This window comes from Erythrolamprus reginae, chromosome 1 (assembly GCF_031021105.1).
Source record: "Erythrolamprus reginae isolate rEryReg1 chromosome 1, rEryReg1.hap1, whole genome shotgun sequence".
NCBI classification, from domain to species: Eukaryota; Metazoa; Chordata; class Lepidosauria; order Squamata; family Dipsadidae; genus Erythrolamprus; species Erythrolamprus reginae.
This window is the reverse complement of record NC_091950.1, coordinates 366,794,002-366,813,759: the sequence shown is the minus strand read 5'-3', so window position 1 is coordinate 366,813,759 and position 19,758 is coordinate 366,794,002. Positions and strand designations below refer to the sequence as shown.

The 19,758-nt window shown below is 37.0% G+C and overlaps 1 protein-coding gene across 1 annotated transcript in view; it reads left to right on the top strand.

Annotated features, from left to right (window-relative positions):
- SERTAD4 (SERTA domain containing 4) overlaps positions 1–11,285 on the top strand; it is a 38,962-nt gene extending 27,677 nt beyond the window's left edge. Inside the window, 2 exon segments of the mRNA XM_070734489.1 lie at positions 1,092–1,207; positions 5,764–11,285. Of these exon segments, the coding sequence (XP_070590590.1) occupies positions 1,092–1,207; positions 5,764–6,483 (836 nt within the window). The 3' untranslated portion in view covers positions 6,484–11,285.
- Positions 11,286–19,758: the final 8,473 nt, after the last annotated feature.

Genomic DNA, 19,758 nt, shown 5'->3' with positions numbered 1-19,758 from the left:
GATGGCTGCCTGCATTGACTGGCGCCAACCGATCCAATTCCGTGACATCACTGTGATGTCACCTACGGTTTGTTACTGGTTCGGGAAAACCGGTCTGAACCGGGAGGAACCCACTTCTGACCACTTTGTCTTTCTTCCTTAGCTGCTGCAACTTCAGCAGGTTTTATGAAGTGGGAGTTCCCCTTCTAGAGAGGAACTCTGTGACTTTTGGCTTCCATAGAATTAGTTTATATCAGCGTTCCGCATTCCCCCTTATTAACATTTTTAATAGCATAGCTCAGAAACATATAATCACATGATAAAATATGGGGTGATGAAAAAGGGATATAAAAAGTTTTACTTTCAAGAATATGTCATAATTTCACCAAATATATTTCTGGTTAAACCAGTCCTGAAGATTATAAGTAGCTACTGTCTATTAGCAATGTATTAAAATTATTAGTCTTTTTAAGATGGCAAACGTGCTAATTCCTAAAACGTGTTCAGTGATGAAAGCTGCAGGGTCGTCCCCTCCCCAGATGGACATGTAGGATAAAAAATTCTTAAAGTAAAGTATGTAAAGAATGTTTGAACTGTGACAACTATACTTAAATAAACAGATTTCTTTCTCAGAAATTTTTTGGAAAAGCTTCTATTGCTTCAGTTTATTTTTCACATAAAATGTTATTGAATATGATAGATAGATAGATTGATTATAGATAGATATGGTAGATAGATAGATAGATAGATTATAGATAGGTAAATAGATAGAAGATAGATAGATAGATAGATAGATAGATAGATAGATAGATAGATAGATAGATAGATAGATAGATAGATGATAGATATTCCTGTTGCTCTTTACTGCATTGGAGCACACACATACATTTATATGTCCAAAGCAGAAAGACAAGCCGGAATATTTTTTCTTTCGTATTTTTTGCACTGGTGATGTTACCTCATTTGGATAATGAAACATCTGTAAGAAAACAGCCAAGTTCAGAGAACGCCAAGGATTCCTCATTTCAACTCTGAGCTACAAACATTCTCCTTCATTGGTCTTTTGTACCTGTCAGACACAGTTTACACCATATGTAATCTATTTCCCACAGCACTACACCACAGAGGAAATCCAAACCCTGTAGCACCATCTAAGATCACATATTTTAAAAGAAAGTATGTGGAAGAAGAAGATTTTCATCCACCAGTCAGTAACTGTACACCCAAAGTAAGTTTCAAAAAGCTATTACTTCTGAGCTTTTGATTTGAAATTGTATAATTTCTGTTTGCTTGAGTGCAATGCATTTCAATTTCCATAAATAATAGTATGTTTTTGAAAAAAAGGGTCTACTTTTTCTAAACATGTAATCTGTTAATATAAACTGTTTTTTCTTTGAATTTCCTTTATTGCTATGAATTCTGTTTTAGTGAAGAAAAATTGGGCAATTCTTTTGTATCAACTCAGAAATTAATAGTATCTTAGCATCATGAGAATGTAATTTTTCCCTGTGCTGTTCATAGATGATCATTGAACAAATCGTTTATGGTCCAGGGTAAGTTCTAACTTATCTCGCCACCAATTCGCTTCCTCCTGCCTCACATGGGCACACACTCATTGTGGCCGCACTGGACACACACATGTGGAGTGCTGAAAACTAAGCTTTTGCATATGCACAGAAGCCAAAAAGAAGATGGCAGCACCTGCAGCACCACCATTAGAGCCAGTTCAGGGGTGTGGCCAACTGGCAATCGCTTCCGGTTTACCGAGCAGGGGAAAATTCCCACTACCGATTCTAAAGAACCAGTCCAAACTGGGAGAAACCCAACTCTTTCTATGGTTTGTTGAGTATAGAATCTTTCTCACGCAAAATATTGAGTCCCATTGCATGTAAATTTATTTATTTATTCAACATACATGCTGCCTAACCAGCAGTGTACAATCAATAAAAGCAAGAATATAAAATATTAAAACATTAAAATAATACTAGTGGACATTAAAATTGACTTAAACCTTAACAAAGATGGCAAGGAAGGAAGCAAGATGCATACGGGAGGCATCATAGATGACGAATAATACTGATTACAGTACGTTCCTACATTTTAGAAAGCCAGAACCTGGAAGAATACCTTATGCCAATTTATGCTGCAACCTGGTTCTCCTTGCCCCAGAAAAGGATGCTCTTTCCATGATATGTTTACAGTGATATAAGGGCTAGAGCTAGAAGCCATGGGTTGTTCTTGGACCCCATTCTCGGTTTGTTTGGGAGTCTCAAACCAGGGTTTATATTTGACAAATCTTTTCTTTCAAATGTTAGTTTACTGTATCACACCATGTGACATATAAATACAATCAGTATCTTTGGCTAGTTTTGATTATTTTTAAGCTAAGGGAATAGGAATTCAGTATTCACAAGCAATCTAATTCTAGATACCAACAAATAAAATCTAACTTCTAGGCCAGGTTGTCTGGCTTGTTCCAAAGGACTGGCCAAACCTGAGCGTTTTATACAAATTTGTATTATTTTATAAATCTAATATTTCCTAATTCAGTTGTTACTTTTTATTCATAATGAGAGAAATAAATGGACCAAATAGCATTCTGTTATATGGAGATGTCTACTAAACCCGATGAGCCAATTTAAATCCCATAAAGCCAATTCATTAAACCTTTAGAAAATAATATCTATCAGCCTGGTTTTTCCCCTCTCATTTTAAAATAGAGGCGTCATTATCTTTATGACGTTATGAGAATGACAGGAGATCTTAATTATTAGCATGGTTATGTTTAGCTTGCTCAGAAAAACTTGTCCTAGAAATAAGTAGCCACAGGAAAAGTCCCAACTTCAAGTGTCACAAAGCCCTTTCCCTCCAGAACAAGATTCTTAAAAAACATACTGCCTCAAATTCACAGAGTAGATAAAGGGGGTCATGTAAACCATATTGTGGGGAAAATCCTTATTGGATTATTTGTACTATCCAATGAGAGTCCAACCTGCCAAGACCTTAAAAACCCCTGGTCGTAAAATAAACACATAAAAATCGAGGGGGGAAATGAAACTCAGATCATAAATGACAATCTTGATGTAATATAGCAATTGGATGTGCAATTTTGAGACTTGACTAGGGGGACACATTATTTTTAAAGTAAAAAAGCATTGTATAAAAGTTTGCATTGAACGACAAGTAAGAGTAGTCTACTCTGTCCCTGTGGTCATATAAACCATGGATGTCTAACCGTGGGAACTTTAAGACTTGTGGACTTCCAATTCTCAGCTTGCATCCAATGTTGCTTGAGGAAGTTTCATAGCCTTCCAGAAGGGTGTTTGAGGATGCAGTGGAAAAAGGTGATAGAAAAGCCTTTTGGAGTTTCTTCCATTCAGATATTCAGCATCCATGTTAATAATAATGATGATGGCAATCATAACAGCAGCAATGAATGTACAGCAACAATATCAATAGTGCAGTTGCTTTATAGTTAACTCTGTATGGGGGATGGGGTATAAGTGATTTAAAAACCCTCAGTGACATTAAAATTTGTTTCTATTCACCTGACTTTCTTTATTGGGATAGGTAGTAAAATTACTATCATTGTGTTAATTGTGCATGGATGCTAATTTAAAACAAAAGCAGGATTTCTGCAAAGAGGAAGCTTTATTTTATGGCTTTGTTTAGGAATCAGTGATACAGAACATGTTTCTGGATGCACTGTCTGAAAACTTTAATATTCAAGAGGGAACTAATACAACACACACAAACAACAAAGAGAAAGAGAGAGGGGGAGAGGGGAGCGAGAAAGAGAGAGAGAAATTGCTTCCCCAGAACAGCGCTGTAGTGCAATAGTATGCATTTTGCTGCATAGTTGCACAGATTTTCACCTGTTCTGTTCTCCATTATCTCTTTCTTTTTCCCATAAGTATCTCATTATGAAATTTGACACCAGTGTAACAATCCTTGGGACTGATTTTTTTTTCTTTTTCCAGCCTGTAATAATACACAAAAGGAGAACATTGCAGTTGTTATATTGCCTGGACATCTGGAAATTCAAAATTCATTTGCAAAGGAATGTTAGAATTCACGGTTCATTTAGACCATGGCTTTTTTGCTAAGTAAGGTTGCTAAAAGTAATAGTGATTTTTTTTGTAAAATAGAAAGGATTCCCATGGGAACTAGAACAGACTAGTAGATAGTTTTACAGCAATCATGAAACAGTCTACTAGATATTTATCAGTTTGTAGCTATAAACAACAGTAATTGCAATAGAATCAGGTTTTGTAGTGAACAATTAATTCTTTTTAAAATTACTTTACCTGATGCTGAAATTTTATAATAGAAACATATGAATTAGTATATGTACATGCTTGAATTAGTGTATGTACATGTAATCTTGAATAACATATGAATTAGTGTATTTACATGTAATCCCAAATCCTTATAATCTGGTATTTGTATTGCTTTTCAAAAATTACAATATGTAATGAATACTTGATTGAGCACCAAACCTACTAATAGTTTGTTTATTTATTAAATAAATAATATACTGCCATATCTGACATGATAACATTTTACAGCATACATTAAAAAGGTATATAGTTAAACTCATCATCGAGACATAACACAAAGTGTAAACAACCAAGACTGTTATGGTCAGTAAAATAATATCAAACTCCAACTGTCTTGCATAACAGATACATCCTGAAATCTTATGGAAGGACATCAGATTAGGTGCCAGCCAGATCTCCAGAGCAAAGCTGTTCTCCTAAAATTGTTATACTTTTTCACGCATTGTTCTATTTAGTAGCATATTTCTGCTAAAAGGACTCTTCAAAGATGCATTGGTAATGAATTACTAAGTATCAAGTACTGTGGTTTCTTTCAGTGGCTAGCTAAATCCAGTTTCCTTCATTTAAGAAGTCTTACTTTGGTGATCAGGTTGAATATACAGTGGTACCTCTACCTAAGAACGTCTCTACTTATGAACTTTTCTAGATAAGAACCGGGTGTTCAAGATTTTTTTGTCTCTTCTCAAGGACAATTTTCCACTTACAAACCCAAGCCTCCGAAACTGTAACTGGAAAAGTCAGGGAGAAGCCTCTGTGGGGCCTCTCTAGGAATTTCCTGGGAGGAAACAGGGCCAGAAAAGGCGGGGAGAAGCCTCCATGGGGCCTCTCTAGGAATCTCCTGGGAAGAAACAGGGCCAGAAAAGGCGGGGAGAAGCCTCCATGGGGCCTCTCTAGGAATCTCCTGGAAGGAAACAGGAAGGAAAAGGCAGGGAGAAGCCTCTGTGGGGCCTCCTTAGGAATCTCCTGGGGTGAAAGAGGGCTTCCATCTTCCCTGTGGTTTCCCCAATTGCACACATTATTTGCTTTTACATTGATTCCTATGGGAAAAATTGCTTCTTCTTACAAACTTTTCTACTTAAAAACCTGGTCACAGAAAGAATTAAGTTCGTAAATAGAGGTACCACTGTACTCAATATTAAGACTCGCAGTTCCCAATAAGATTCGTGAGTGTTGAATAATAATGGACAATAAGCAACAATGGATCCACTTAACCATAATAATAGAATAATTCATTGCTCTGACTCTGGGCAGCTCATAATGATTAAAGAAATTGGAATAAAATGAATAAAAGATAAAGAGAAAAGATGATCTAAACTCTCTTGTGCCAAAGAGACTCAGTGGCCCAAATGATGCATGGACGGATAAAATCTCAGTGACATGATTCTATTAATTAATACTGCATTCATTTTGATTATTATTATTTCCTCTCTCTTGTTCATTTTAGACAATCTCTGTATTTGAGGAGCGGGCACATATTCTTTACATGTCTTTGGAAAAACTGAAGTACATTGATGACCCTGAAGTCTACCTAAGGAGATCTGTTCTCATAAACAATTTAATGAAAAGAATTCATGGAGAGATCATCATGCAAAACAACTGGTGCTTTCCTACTTGCTCTTTTGGAGGTACTTCAAGTCAAGAGTGGTTTGTGTCTCATGACTGTCCTTACAGGAAGCGTCTTCGGATGGCACGAGAGGACTGTGAGAAAATCCACACCTGCTGTTTTTATCAAGAGTGTGGCAGCCATTATTTAAGTTTACCATTATCTACTAATTCTACAGTGGGGAATTCTGACGCTTCTGTATCTTTACCAAGTTGTTCCCAACAAGTGGAATATAGTAGCAGCAGTTCCCCTGTTTACCGGAGTGATGAACATATACATGCCAATGAAATTTTCATTACAAATGCTGGGCCACATGGTACTCAGGACAAGTCAATATTCAGTAATGAGAAAGGAGGCCATGATATAGACCGAGAACCTGCTTCAGACTGGGAATCTATGAAAAGTGATCACGTCGTAGAATGTAAAAACAAATATTACAATTATTTTGAGATGGGTCACGATGACAAAAGCAACATGAATGAATCTTGGAAGAAGTGTTTACGAAAAAGGGAGTGTTTACCAGGTAGCAAAATTTGTTGCAGTAAAGGAAATAAAATATGAGCCATCTTCTGAAGAATTTCAGTGTAGAAGTAAGCACAGTGTTGACATTATCAGAAAAACAAAATCAGTTTGGATCAATTTTCATTATGCTTTTATAAAACAGGTACAAATGTGTCATAAGCTTCATGGATACTTTCAGTGATCGTGGAGCAGATTCCATCAAAGCATATGTTTGGTCTGCATCATGAGCTATTTATAAATACATGGGATCCTTACAAAGAGCACAGTTGCATTGTATACTTCCATTGCTAGAAGAACCAATAAACCAGATGGAGAAAATACAATTCCTTTCATGTATCCCTTTGGGAAACTAGCATGAATTAAGAGGAATCTTCTCTATGCTTATCAATTAATTATACATTTGATAAGCAAATTGTTACCAGTGAAAGGAAGAATACATTTTGCCCATTAAAATGGCTGTGAGAAAGACTGCATAGAAATGAAATGGAATAGGCCCACTTTATGGTCCAGAAATGACATTGTATTTAAGTCTGGTTTTATTGATAGGGTACAATAACACCTTTTTATGGAGACTCAATTTGAAATGCTACACACTGTTCCAGCACATGCACAGTTTTCAGATAAGCTGCAAGAACGAACAAGCCTTATAGTGGTTTATTACTATAATGGCAGAGATTTTTTGGTGCCTTACTTTTAATCTTAATTATTCCAGGGTGAAAATTAAGTTTAAGAAAACAGCTACAGCAGGGATATAACCTAAACAGGAAAAAATAATAACAGGGTGGATCAAATATTATTAGAATTCTGTCTCCTTTGAAATACAAAGCTTGATTTCCTATTCAATTGCCGCTATTCATTCTTTTTGCTCAGTCGCTTTTTGATTTGCCATTTTAAGGAAAGGATTGAAGGAAAAAAAACAATAGAGATGTGTCTCTTGTAAACAAGCATTAGCTCTTTGAATATTTCTATGGCAACTGTCTGTTGCTTTGATATTTCCCCCCTTTTTCTTTTTAGTATAATGAAGTTCATGAACCAGTGGCATGCTTTATATTTTACTCTGTTTCACGTCATTTTCTCTTTTCAGAAAAATGTAAAGAGCATGTACTGGGTTTTCATATAATTGTAGAGTTTTTTTTATTTTGGAAAAAAGCACAATGTTAATAAATGATGTGGTGATAAGATTTTTATCTGAAATGAATGTAAGAGTTTCAATCTTTTTTTAAAAAAAGATTATCTTGGAGAAAGAAGGGGATAATATTCAATTATTAGGATTATATTTGGATCATTTCTGGAATTTTTCATTTTAAGATGTTCTGTCTAAAATTCAAGATCTTTAATTCCAGGTAAAGCACACATTGAATTTTGTTCTATTTAAATATAATTTTTATATCTGAAAGAATCAATAAATGGGAATAATTATTATTACATCACACCTTTAAAGATCTGGCTGAATTAGGAGCAATTATAATTTCAGCACAGTTCATTATTGCTGCATCACGCCCTTACTTCTTTGCAGAAATGAATGAAAAACTTTCATTTGGATCCAATTTATGCTTTAATAGAATTAATTTAACATTTAACCCCCTTAAAACTATTTACATTTTTCTCTACATCTATGTTAATTATTCAAATAATTATAAAACAATTTTCCTTTCTTAGGCTTTATCCTATAACCAGTAATTCCTGTTATTCTGTATTAACATCTTTGATGTAATTAATTACGAAAAACATGAATTCGTGAATGGATTGCTGCTTCCTTTGTATAGAATATGCTTTGCATAGAAAAATCTTAGATTCATTCCTTACATTTTCTTTAAGATATGAGCTGATAAATTAAGAAAAAGTCTGCCAGAAAATTGCTGCGAGTCAGAGAAGACAATACAGGGTTAAAATACCATTCTCTTCCCTTCATTTGGCATCTGATATGGAAGCAATTTAAATTGCAAATTCTGGGAACTGAAATATGTACTTTTTAACACTAGGAATTAGCTAAACTACCTATTAACTGATGCTAAGTGTATGGCTTCTTTTGAATCCCTTCACCAACCTGATTTGCAGAGTGTGGGTTCAAAACTACAATAAACCATAATACAGTTTGTTTTGGCCTTAGAATGTGTTAGACCAACATGGCTTAGTATTGTATAAACCCAGTCAATTTGGACAATAAGCTGTGTATTAGCGCAATATACACACACAAAAACTGAAGCAACTACATATTCGATTGGATAAGAAGTAGCATTTTCTAGTAGGGTAACTTCAATATATTTCCCCCCTTAAGACACACTATCCTTCTTTAAAATGTGCTTAACTTTTTTACTATTATAGAAAGGACATTCTTAATATCCAAAGAGAAACCATGAGAAAGTGTTAATTTTCACTAGAGGTACAGATTTAAGTTCACTGCAATCTGCCAGAAAATTAGTGCACTTTTATAGTCTAAAAAATCTAATTTATAATTATTAGTATATCCCTATATCGGAAACCAAGAGTTTTCTATAAGAATCTAGCAAGCAAGGAAGCTACAGATGGCATTAGGGGGGCAGGAGTGACTGTGTCAGAAAAGTCATGATGGTGTTTTTAATTTCACAGACAAGGCTGCCCTCTTGACTTTTTCTCCCTTCCTGCAGACAACCCTAATTAAAGATTAGGATATCTCATAGCACTATTCTGCTGGGAGGCTGCTGAAGTAGAGTTCAGTTGCTCAAGATTCAGCAGGAAGAGCTTAACTTCCTTAGTTATACATGAGGACCAGGAACCAATCAAATGAAGTACAGTGGTACCTCTGCTTACGAACTTAATTCATTCCATGACCAGGTTCTTAAGTAGAAAAGTTTGCAAGAAGAAGCAATTTTTCCCATAGGAATCAATGTAAAAGCAAATAATGTGTGTGATTGGGGAAACCACAAAGAGGGTGGAGGCCCTCTTTCCTCCCAGGAGATTCCTAGAGAGGCCCCATGGAGGCTTCTCCCTGCCTTTTCCGGTTACAATTTCAGAGGCTCAGGAGTGTAAGTGGAAAATAATTCTTGAGAAGAGGCAAAAAAAATCTGGAACACCCAGTTCTTATCTAGAAAAGTTCATAAGTAGAGGCGTTCTTAGGTAGAGGTACCACTTTAGTTGGGAAGCATTTCAGCTCCAATAGCCAGGAAGGGCACCTTTCCTCAGTGTCATTTACAAAACACAAGGTTGCCTTCTACTTTTTTCTGTACTGAAGAAATGCAAAGATTTCTAGAGCTGGGGCATTCTGCACAGTACTGGAGCGCAGAATCAATAGTAATGATTGGATCATATTGTGGTATCCATTGACGTCTGTCTTCCCTATGCAAATGAATGGAACCATATCATTTACTTGTACCGGGAAGGTAAAAATTTGCAGCCCTATTAAAAAATGGGAGCCACTAGGGATACTTACAGGAAAGAGTTTTGTCACCGGGTGGACTTTCCTCTTTATTTCCAACTAATTTTAAGTGGAGGGAGAAATCAATGGACCATTCTATTCCCCCCCTTCCTTATTTTTCTATCTCCCTTGCCTCAGTATTTATTTTGTATAGGACAGGGGTAGGCAAAGTTGGCTCTTCTGTGACATGTGGACTTCAACTCCCAGAATTCCTAAGCTAGCATGATTGGCTCAGGAATTCTGGGACTTGAAGTCCACAAGTCATTGAAGAGCCAATTTTGCCTAACCCGGTATAGGAGAAAGGAAAACAGTGATGAAGTGAATAGGAGCATTTAATAATAATAATTAGATTTGTATGCAGATTAGATTTCCAACATTTGTGACTGGCTATTTTGACCAAGACTCTGCAGTCTGTTTTCATGATATCAACCCATTTCCCCAATAACAGCCCTATAACTGTGATGCATCAGCAGCAGCTGAATGAGGCTAAATGAATCTGTGCCATGTGGACAACTTTAGAATCTTGCTAGCTGCTACAAAAGGAGTTAGCGAAGTTCTCAGCTCTTGCCTTGCCCTCCCTTCCAGTTTCTCAAAGACTGTGCAGAAAAAAAGAAAAGAAACCCACAAAGACTACACATCATTACGATTCAGGGTGAGAGAGTTCTTTACCCAGATCCCATCCATTTCTGTTAATTCTTCATTACACATGTGGCAACAAGGAGGTGGATTAAAAGCCAAAATAACTACAGAAATGGAATGCATAGAAACCCCCCCTCCCTTTTTTTTACAGGACTTCTCTAGGACTTTGTCATTATCTTCGGGGAGAGAGGAATTAGCTAACCATCTGGCTAGCAGTCTTGAATGGTGTTAATTTAACTTCAGGCAAGACCGTGTCTCCTTATATCTAAATCCATTCCCCAGAGATTAGCTGATTGAGTCAACTCGCACATTTTTAATGCTTCTATGGCACATAAAATGTCTCATGTATGAATATTCAAGATTCTCTCTCCCATTGTATTGCTATATCACAAGTATATGTCAGGGACCCATAGGTCCTGCTTATAGAGAATTAAATATAAAATTGACATACGCCAAAATGGGAAAGGCTGACATTTACATTTTAAAAGGTTGTCCCACCTTTTTTTCTCCAAGACAAAAGCATTTTTATTATTGCTATCAATATTAAATATAGGTCTCATTCATACAGTGTATGAGTAGGATCATTTAGTCATTTGTCCACATGGACCAATTTTTTTAAAAGTTGACTTTTCTTGTGTTAGATTCAGTTGAGAACAGAAAGATCTGTTCTTCTTTTTCCAATATATGTCAAACATTGAATGTTTTAAGCTTAGATATTTAGATATTTGTATACTAAGGTGATGTTGTAGTAAAGTGTTTTTTTCTTGATATATATTTATTAAAATTATAAAACCTTTTCATTTAAAAACTTTAACTCTGTTTTTTTCATTTTCTGCTATCAAGAAAACATTTACACAAATATATGAGCAAGTAAAATATGACTGGTATAGTTTTAATTGGTTAGATCAGCTAAAGACATCAAAGCCCCTTTTTATCCTAGAATATTTCATAATACTGTTTTGCTTTGTACATCCCAGAACATATTTTATAATGCTATTTTGCTTTGTATATTATGAAAGCATTGCAACATTCCTAAATATAAATTGAACTTAGTTTTGCTTTCCTAATTTGAATATTGTTTATAAGCATATTGTATGTTGTCACCTTGCCCATTTTAAATTTACCAGACGGATTGTTCCCGTAAAACCCTCCCTCCTGAACTGAAATTGGCTTGGAATCCCCAGGCTACTGTGAGGCTGAATTCCTGTTTTCAGTTTTAAGGAAAATATTTCTCATGTTTATAGTCTGTTTTAGCGAGGAGATGCAGATGTATTGAATTAAATTAAGAGATTTCCTAGGAGACAATCTGTTCACTGAAACTTCCATTGAAATAATGGAAATGGGAACACATGTTTGTGTAGTCTCTAGAAAAACATTTAAGAGATTGAAGGATCCACTGGTAAGGCTTCAAACAATTTATCTCAACCTTGGCAGCATGTGAGGACATCAACTTGCAGAGTTGCCACCAAAGATGCTAGTTGAGAATTCTGGTAATTGGAAGTCCACACATCTTCAGATCACCAAGGTTGAGAAACACTTGCTTAGAACAGGGGTCTCCAATCTTGGCAACTTTAAGACTTGTGGACTTCAACTCCCATAGCCTCTGTTAGGTTAGTGACCCCAGAGAATTTGTTACTAATTGAAATAAAGTAGTGTTTTCATCTAAAGAGCTCCTAGTACTTAGCTATTTTGTCTTTGCTTGCTGAATGGACTTTCTCTAGGGCAGAGGTCTTCAAACTTGGCAACTTTAGGACTTGTGGACTTCAACTCCAAGAATTCTCCAGCCATCTATGCTATGCTGCCAGCTATGCTGGCTGTAGAATTCTGGGAGGTGAATTCCACAAGTCTTAAAGTTGCCAAGTTTGAGGACCCTCTGCTCTAAGGGGAAAAATGAGAGGTCATGGAAAGTGACAAATGAAAGCCAATTTTCTTTGAAATCTTTCAGTGGATTAGTCAATGTGATTAAGTAACAATTACCCCTCCAACTACACCCTTTACAATAAGTGACAATGTGGTTTGGTTAAGGGCCAGTACTAATGTGATTCCTAAATGCCATCCACATTCATAGGTTTATAGCTTAGCACAATGTATGGATCTAATTTTAATTTTGCAGAATGAAAAAGGAATAATTATTCACTCTTCTCACAGAGACTAGTATCACTACATTTTAATTATGAAAAGTAAATTGTAGCAAAACAACCTTCTCTAATCTCTCTTAGGCTGCTTTTCCTTGTTTTAGATCTCCAGATGATTTTGAGCAAAATAGCTTCAAGTCAGCATTAGCCAGCCTCAGACATGGTAGGGGTTATAATAAAATATCTGCTGATACATAGTTGAAGGAGACAATTTTTTTAAAAAAAATCCAAACATTTCAGCAATGGAGCAGATGAAAAATGTTATGCTTTTTAATATCACTAGAGGAGTTTTTATTTTTATTTTTCTAAAGTGTGCAGGAACGCAATCAAGTTGTGAAAATTACTGTGATACCTGTTAATAGATCCCAGTATGTATCTTTTAGTTTTTTTCATATTTTTAAACAGATAAAAAATTAAAACTACTGTATACTGTTTGATTAAGTAATATGCCCAAGGATAATAATTAGAATACTAAATTCCTTGTTTTAAAGGGGCTTAAATAAAATTCAACAAAACTGGAGGAGATAAAAGATAGGACAAAGATATCCTATGTATTATTTTATTTTACTATGTTTTAAATTTTATGCTGCCAAACTTCATTTGACTCTGGGTAGCTTATAATGTGCCAGATAATATAAAATACAATAAAATAAAAACAATATGTTTTTTACTAGGGTTAAACAGAAATGACCACTATGCTTTTAATGATCTAACAAATTAGTTAAATTACAAATGTAATCTGATGTTTTACTTTGTACATTAATTGCACTGTACATTCTAAAAGTACTGCTACATTCCTGGATGCAAGTAGAACTTAATTTTGCTTTCCTAATCTAAAAATTATTTTAGTGTATCTGTATTTTATCAATTGTTCCCGTTTAAGACTTTCCAAATTGTTTCAGTAAAACCCTCCACCTAAAACAAAATTTATTCATTTTTATACTGAGACTTCTATCATGGAGAGGCTTAAAACACACAAGTTGCTCTTTAGTAGAGTCTTGTTAAAGAATAATGGGCAACACATGATTTACATTCAGCCTTATTGTGATTTTTTCTAGTTTGGGTTTAGCATGTTGAGCAAACCTAGAAACTGTGTGTGAACTCAATAGTAATTATTCAAGAACGTACCTTATGATTTAATATAATATATGAAGCCAGTTCATTATTGAGATAAATCATGTTGAATAAACGAAAAAATACACAATACATAACATAAAAATGTATATATCAGTGTATATTATAACTAGTGATGGGCGAACCCAACGGTGTTCGGGTTCGGCAAGTTTGGACAAACTTCACGCAAAGTTTGGCTGAACTCGAACCCGAACCCAAACGGTCCATGGCATCAAAGCTCCACCCCCAGAATCCCATCGTTTTTTATTTTTACGGATTTTTTATTTTTTTTAATTTTTATTTTTATGAAAAAGGATGCCACAGCGCCGCTGCAAGAAAAGGGAGGTCTTTTCATGTAAAAATATAAAAAAATATTTTTACGTGAAAGGACCTCCCTTTGCTTGCGGCACCACTGCGGCGTCCTTTCACGTAAAAAATAAAAAATATTTTTACATGAGAAGACCTCCCTTGTGGCGCCGCTGCGGTATCCTTTCACATAAAAATAAAAATTGTTATTTTTACATGAAAAGACCTCCCTTGTTTGCAGCGCCGCAAGCAAAAGGAGCTGGGGAATCCCATGAAGAGATTCCGGGGTCGGAGCTTTGACGTCACATATACCGGCAGGTTGTAAGGACGCCAAGGTGATCACTTCCTGGATTCTGGGGGCAGCACTAGAATAATGGAGGGAGGATGGAATCCAGGAAGTGATTACCTTGGCGTCCTTAGCAATCTGCTGGTATACGTGACGTCAAAGCTCCGCCCCCGGAATCTCTTAGTGGGATTCCCCAGCTCCTTTTGCTTCCAGTGCCGCAAACAAAGGGAGGTCTTTTCATGTAAAAATATTTTTTAAAATTTTTACGTGAAAGGACATGGCAGCACCGCCGCAAGCAAGGGAAGTCTTTTCATGTAAAAATATTTTTTTTATTTTTATGTGAAAGGACCTCCCTTTGCTTGCGGCACCACTGCGGCATCCTTTTTCATAAAAATAAAAATAAATAAAAATAAAAAATCCATAAAAATAAAAAACGATGGGATTCCAGGGGTGGAGGGAGGATGACATTCAGGAAGTGATCACCTTGGCATCCTTAGCAACATGCCGGTATACATGATGCCAAAGCCCCGCCCCCAGAATCTCCTCGTGGGATTCCCCAGCTCCTTTTGTGCCTCCCTCCCAGCCCCCCGACCGGCCGACATCTCCCCGGTGTTCACCTTCCTCTGCCGCCACCGGCGCCCGGCTCCTCCTCCTCTTCTCAGCAGATGAGGAGGAGGCGGTGGCGCTTCGCGGTGCTCAGCACGAACGCCGAACCGGAGCACGAATTTTTTTTAAAATTCAGGTTCGGGTCCGGTATGCCGAACACCGCAAAATTCAGTACGGACCTGAATTGTGCAGGTTCGGTTCGCCCAACACCAATTATAACATTTTGCCTGGCAGTCTTATCAAACAGAATATCCGCTTCTCAAATAATGTGCTAATTTTCAAACATAGTTGATTAGAATTATGCTGATTTACACTGTAGCAAGTAAATCAGAAATTGAAGGAAGTTGATGGTGAGGCATTAATTTTCTAACATTGTGATCTACAATGATTCATAGGATAGATAACCACATTTTTGCTTAATATAAACAAATGATTAAGCATTTCGCATGCCATATTTCATTCTGTTAGTCTGTGATGAAGACATTAGGTCTACTTTACCACAGTAATACCAATCAGCAGTGCTGATTCTGTCATTTGGCATATAAAAATTGCCCTAATTAGGGCCTAATCCTGCGTACAATTGAATTTTGACCTTGACAAGAGTTCACTTATTTAGGAATCATCATGACTAAGCTTTACTTAGACTTCCAAGCATGAAAGTGCCTGACTAAAGAACCTCTCCTTCGTTATTATGCTCTCTTTTTTATCATTAAAAAGTTGTAGAATAAGAAGGATAACTCAAACAAGACAATTTTTAAAAAGTGAAGCATCATGAAAATGCACACAAACATAGTATTATGAGCCAACCATACCAGCGGAAAGTGTCCAGTATGTTCAACACCCCCTACAGAGAAATGGTTCACACTTAATATTATATACAGTCATATACAATATTGTATGTGGTGTGTACAATTGTAAAATTATCCCCAAAAGATAAAGATAATTATTAAACAGTCACAGTTATTCTGGCTAGAAATTATGAGAGGTAGCCTGAATTTTTAAAAAGTGAAATTCGTACATGCCTTTATCAAAAATGAGTTTAATTAGCAAATTTTGATATAGGCATTTCTAGTCATCATTTTTTTAAAAAAGGAAATTGTGTCTGTTGCTGAAGCAGATGGAAAGCATTGATTGATCTCTGATACCCAGAGATTCCCTTGTGATGTTGCAAAATATTTCACTTAGCTCAATTTTAATTTAATGCATACTTTGTCCTGGCAGTCTGCCCAGATGTGAAGAAGTTAATCCAACTCAAGATTAATCTGGGAATGTAGGAGATGCATCCAAGACCATGTAAGGCTCTGTTTTGGCCCTTGTGAACTAAAAAGCTATAAATGCTGAATGTGGAACAGCTCATGAAAGATGTCAGAATGAGGTCTCCTTGTTTTCCAAGTTGAGATAATACAGACTCTTCAAAGCTAGATGAATTGTCTTTTTAAGACTATGATAAGATTTGTAATTACATTTATCAACCCCAATGATGCATTCTGGAATATTAAAAGTAGTCCCACTATTCTAGGAGGCTGTGTTGGTTATTGACAACACAGTGTTGAAATCTCAATACTTTCATTGCCTACCTACTGTAGAACAGTGTTGCTTAAACTTAATATCTTGAAGATGTATGGATGTCAATTCTCAGAGTATCCCAGCCACCATGGAATATGATACTGTATAATAGTTCATTGATATATCCCATTCACCCAATTCACCCAGAAAACATTGCATCAGAAGTATCAATATTCTCAAGGAATCTGGAGAATAAAATGGAGAAGTGAGCCAAATCATCATCAGTAGAACAGCTTGCATCCAGAAGTTGTGAATGCCCCAACACTGGAAGTTTTTAAGAAGATGTTGGATAGCCATCTGTCTGAAGTAGTGTAGGGTTTCCTGCCCAAGCATGGGTTGCACTAGAAGACCTCCACATCCCTTCTAACTCTGTTGTTGTTGTTGTTGCTGTTGTTGTTGTTGTTGTCATCATCGTCGTCGTCGTCCTCCTCCAAACTATGTCCACAAAAGGGAGAGGTAAGAAAATGATGAACCAAACTCAAGAGTAGGAGCTAAGCCCTCACCCAAGGGCAGGTTCCAGTTAAATTTTGCTGGATCCATGCACATACCCATGTCCGGGCATGCTCAGGATGACATTACAAGCTAAAACACAGCTGAGGACCTTCTCAGGTGTGCTTTGGGCAAAAAATAAAGATCGGCATTAACATGAGGGTGGGTGGGAGGGCTTTTTTCAACACTAAACCCAGGGAAAAAATCACCAAAAAGTATGTCATCACTGGGCTTCTACCTGTGCAGCACTCGGGACTGCACCAGTAGGAACCCATCACTGCCCTCACTGCATCTGCCACCACAAATCATCCACTATTTCCAGGTTTTAACATCTGTCGCAGCTATTGCCAGCTTGGATCCATCAAATGTCTCCAGAGGCAGATTTACTTCAGCGTTTAATTCCCCAAACTAAAAACCTTCGGGGATCTGAATCTGTGCTGAGGAACTACAATTTTAGAAGTAGCAGAGTATTTAATTTAAAGCTGCCCCTTCCTGACGCCCTCCTCCGCCCCCCTGCCACCCATGTAATGGGTTGGCTGCCTTTGGCTATGATTGCAGGGCAGCTTGAAGCAGCTGGCAAGCAACTATTAGCATAACAAAGAATGGTATTATAACATTGTTCTATGCACTTGCGAGCCTTCAAAATATCTTGATGTTCATGTGCGTTTTACCCCCAGTTAAATTCCCTTTAAAAAAAACTGGGCATGTTTAAAATGTGTTTTTGGACATCCATGGGAGAAAAATTACAGCTTTGTAACTTTGCCTCAATTTTACATAGATATATTAAGTTTTGTAATATCTGCAGGTAATTGTCACATCCTCATTACAGCTGTAATGCTGTATGCTTTAAACGTATGCTTGTAATACATTAATGCATTCTCAAGGCAGAGATAGCATAGATATGAGACTTAGGACAAAACATACCCAGATTTGAATGAACCGCAGTATTAATTAATTTATTCATTAATTTAATTTGATTTATACGCTGCCCCTCTCCAAAGACTCGGGGCGGCTTACAGTATGTAAAAATGACAGAATACAATAGTTAAATCCAATTGATTAAAATTAAACAATCTACAATCCCCAGTTATGCTAAAAAAAATCGGTCAAACACATTCAAACAACAACCATACAAACATTCATCGGCCAGGGGTTGAGATTTAATCATTTATCCTGGCGGCATAAATGATTCTTAAGACTCTTGCGAAAGGTGAGGAAGGTGGGGGAGTGGTCCAGGGGGAGCTGATTCCAGAGGGCCGGGCCCCCCCACAGAGAAGGCTTTTCCCCTAGGTCCTGCCAAATGACATTGTCTGGTTGATGAGACCTGGAGAAGGCCAAGTTGGTGGGATCTAACTGGTTGCTGGGACTCATACGGCAGAAGGCGGTCCTGCAAGTAATCTGACCCAATGCCATATAGGGCTTTATAGGTTATTACCAACACTTTGAATTGTGTCTGGAAACCAATCGATAGCCAATGCAGTCTGCGGAGAGTTGGAGAAACATGGGCATACCTAGGGAGACCCATGACTGCTTGTGTGGCTGCAATATAAAGGTGCATACAAAACATCCAGTGCAGAGGTGGGTTCCTCCCAATTTGACTGGTTCTATGGAACCGGTACTATCTTGGCAGCCTGAGTCACTGGAATCGACAGTTGACCTACGCCTGCCACACCACCAAACTGATTCTCTCGGTGGCGCTGTATGTGCCGCCATCTTGTTTTTTGCTTTTGCACTTGTGCAGAAGCTAGATTTTTAGCACTGCGTGTGCGGCACATCATGGAGCGAACCAACAGCAAAGAAAACTAGAACCCACCTCTGATTCCTGATCACTGCTTAAATTTAGTGACACTTTAGAATAGTTGAAGGTATCCTTTGTCATGGACAAATTTCCATGCCCTCCAAGTGTGAGGGTTGCCCAGAAAGTAATGCACCATTTTTTTTTCTCAGTAATGGTACGAATGCGAAACTTTAGATATACATTATTTGAATTGGCGTGTGTAAATTTTGCCTTTCTTAAGACGGATAGCATAGCTGCAGCAGTGTTTTTAAATGGTGTCTGTAAGTGATGTACGTTACAAGCAGCGTGTCATCATTGAATTTCTCACTGCGGAGAAAGAAACTGCTGGGAACATTCACAAACATTTGTGTACAGTTTATGGAGAATATGCAGTCGACAGAAGTACGGTTAGTCGCTGGGCACAGAGGGTGAGGCCATTAGAAGATGTTTCGGCAGAGCTCCAAGATTTGCAGACCAGAACAAGGGGTGGTACCAACAGGGCATATACGCTCTTGTGTCTTGCTAGAGGAAGGCCCTAGAACGAGATGGAGATTGTGTGGGAAAATAGGGAGTGTAGAAGAAACATCATTCTTTTTTGTGTGTAAGTTTCATTGTGTTCAATAAATAATTGTTGAAGAAAAAATGTGGTGCATTACTTTCTGTATGTGTAACATACTTTCCTCGTATGGAATTTGATCCTTCTCTCTGCTAGTTAGCGTTGACCACAGGATTAGATCTGATAAGTAACAGCTTTGTTTTCCCACAATGTACCTGATGTGGCATTTTTTCAAGAAACTGTGGCAATTTGTATGCCATGTTTCAGATATAGACGCATCTGGCAGAATGCACACGAAAGGCCTAGCCATATTGATTACACAATTTTATATTGTGCAGTGTAGTCTATATTGTGTAGTGTCCAAGGTGTTTGGTAATAATTGCATATCTTCACTTATGCTTGCATAATAATCAAAATAGAAATTGCTTTAGCTCAAATGGAAAAACT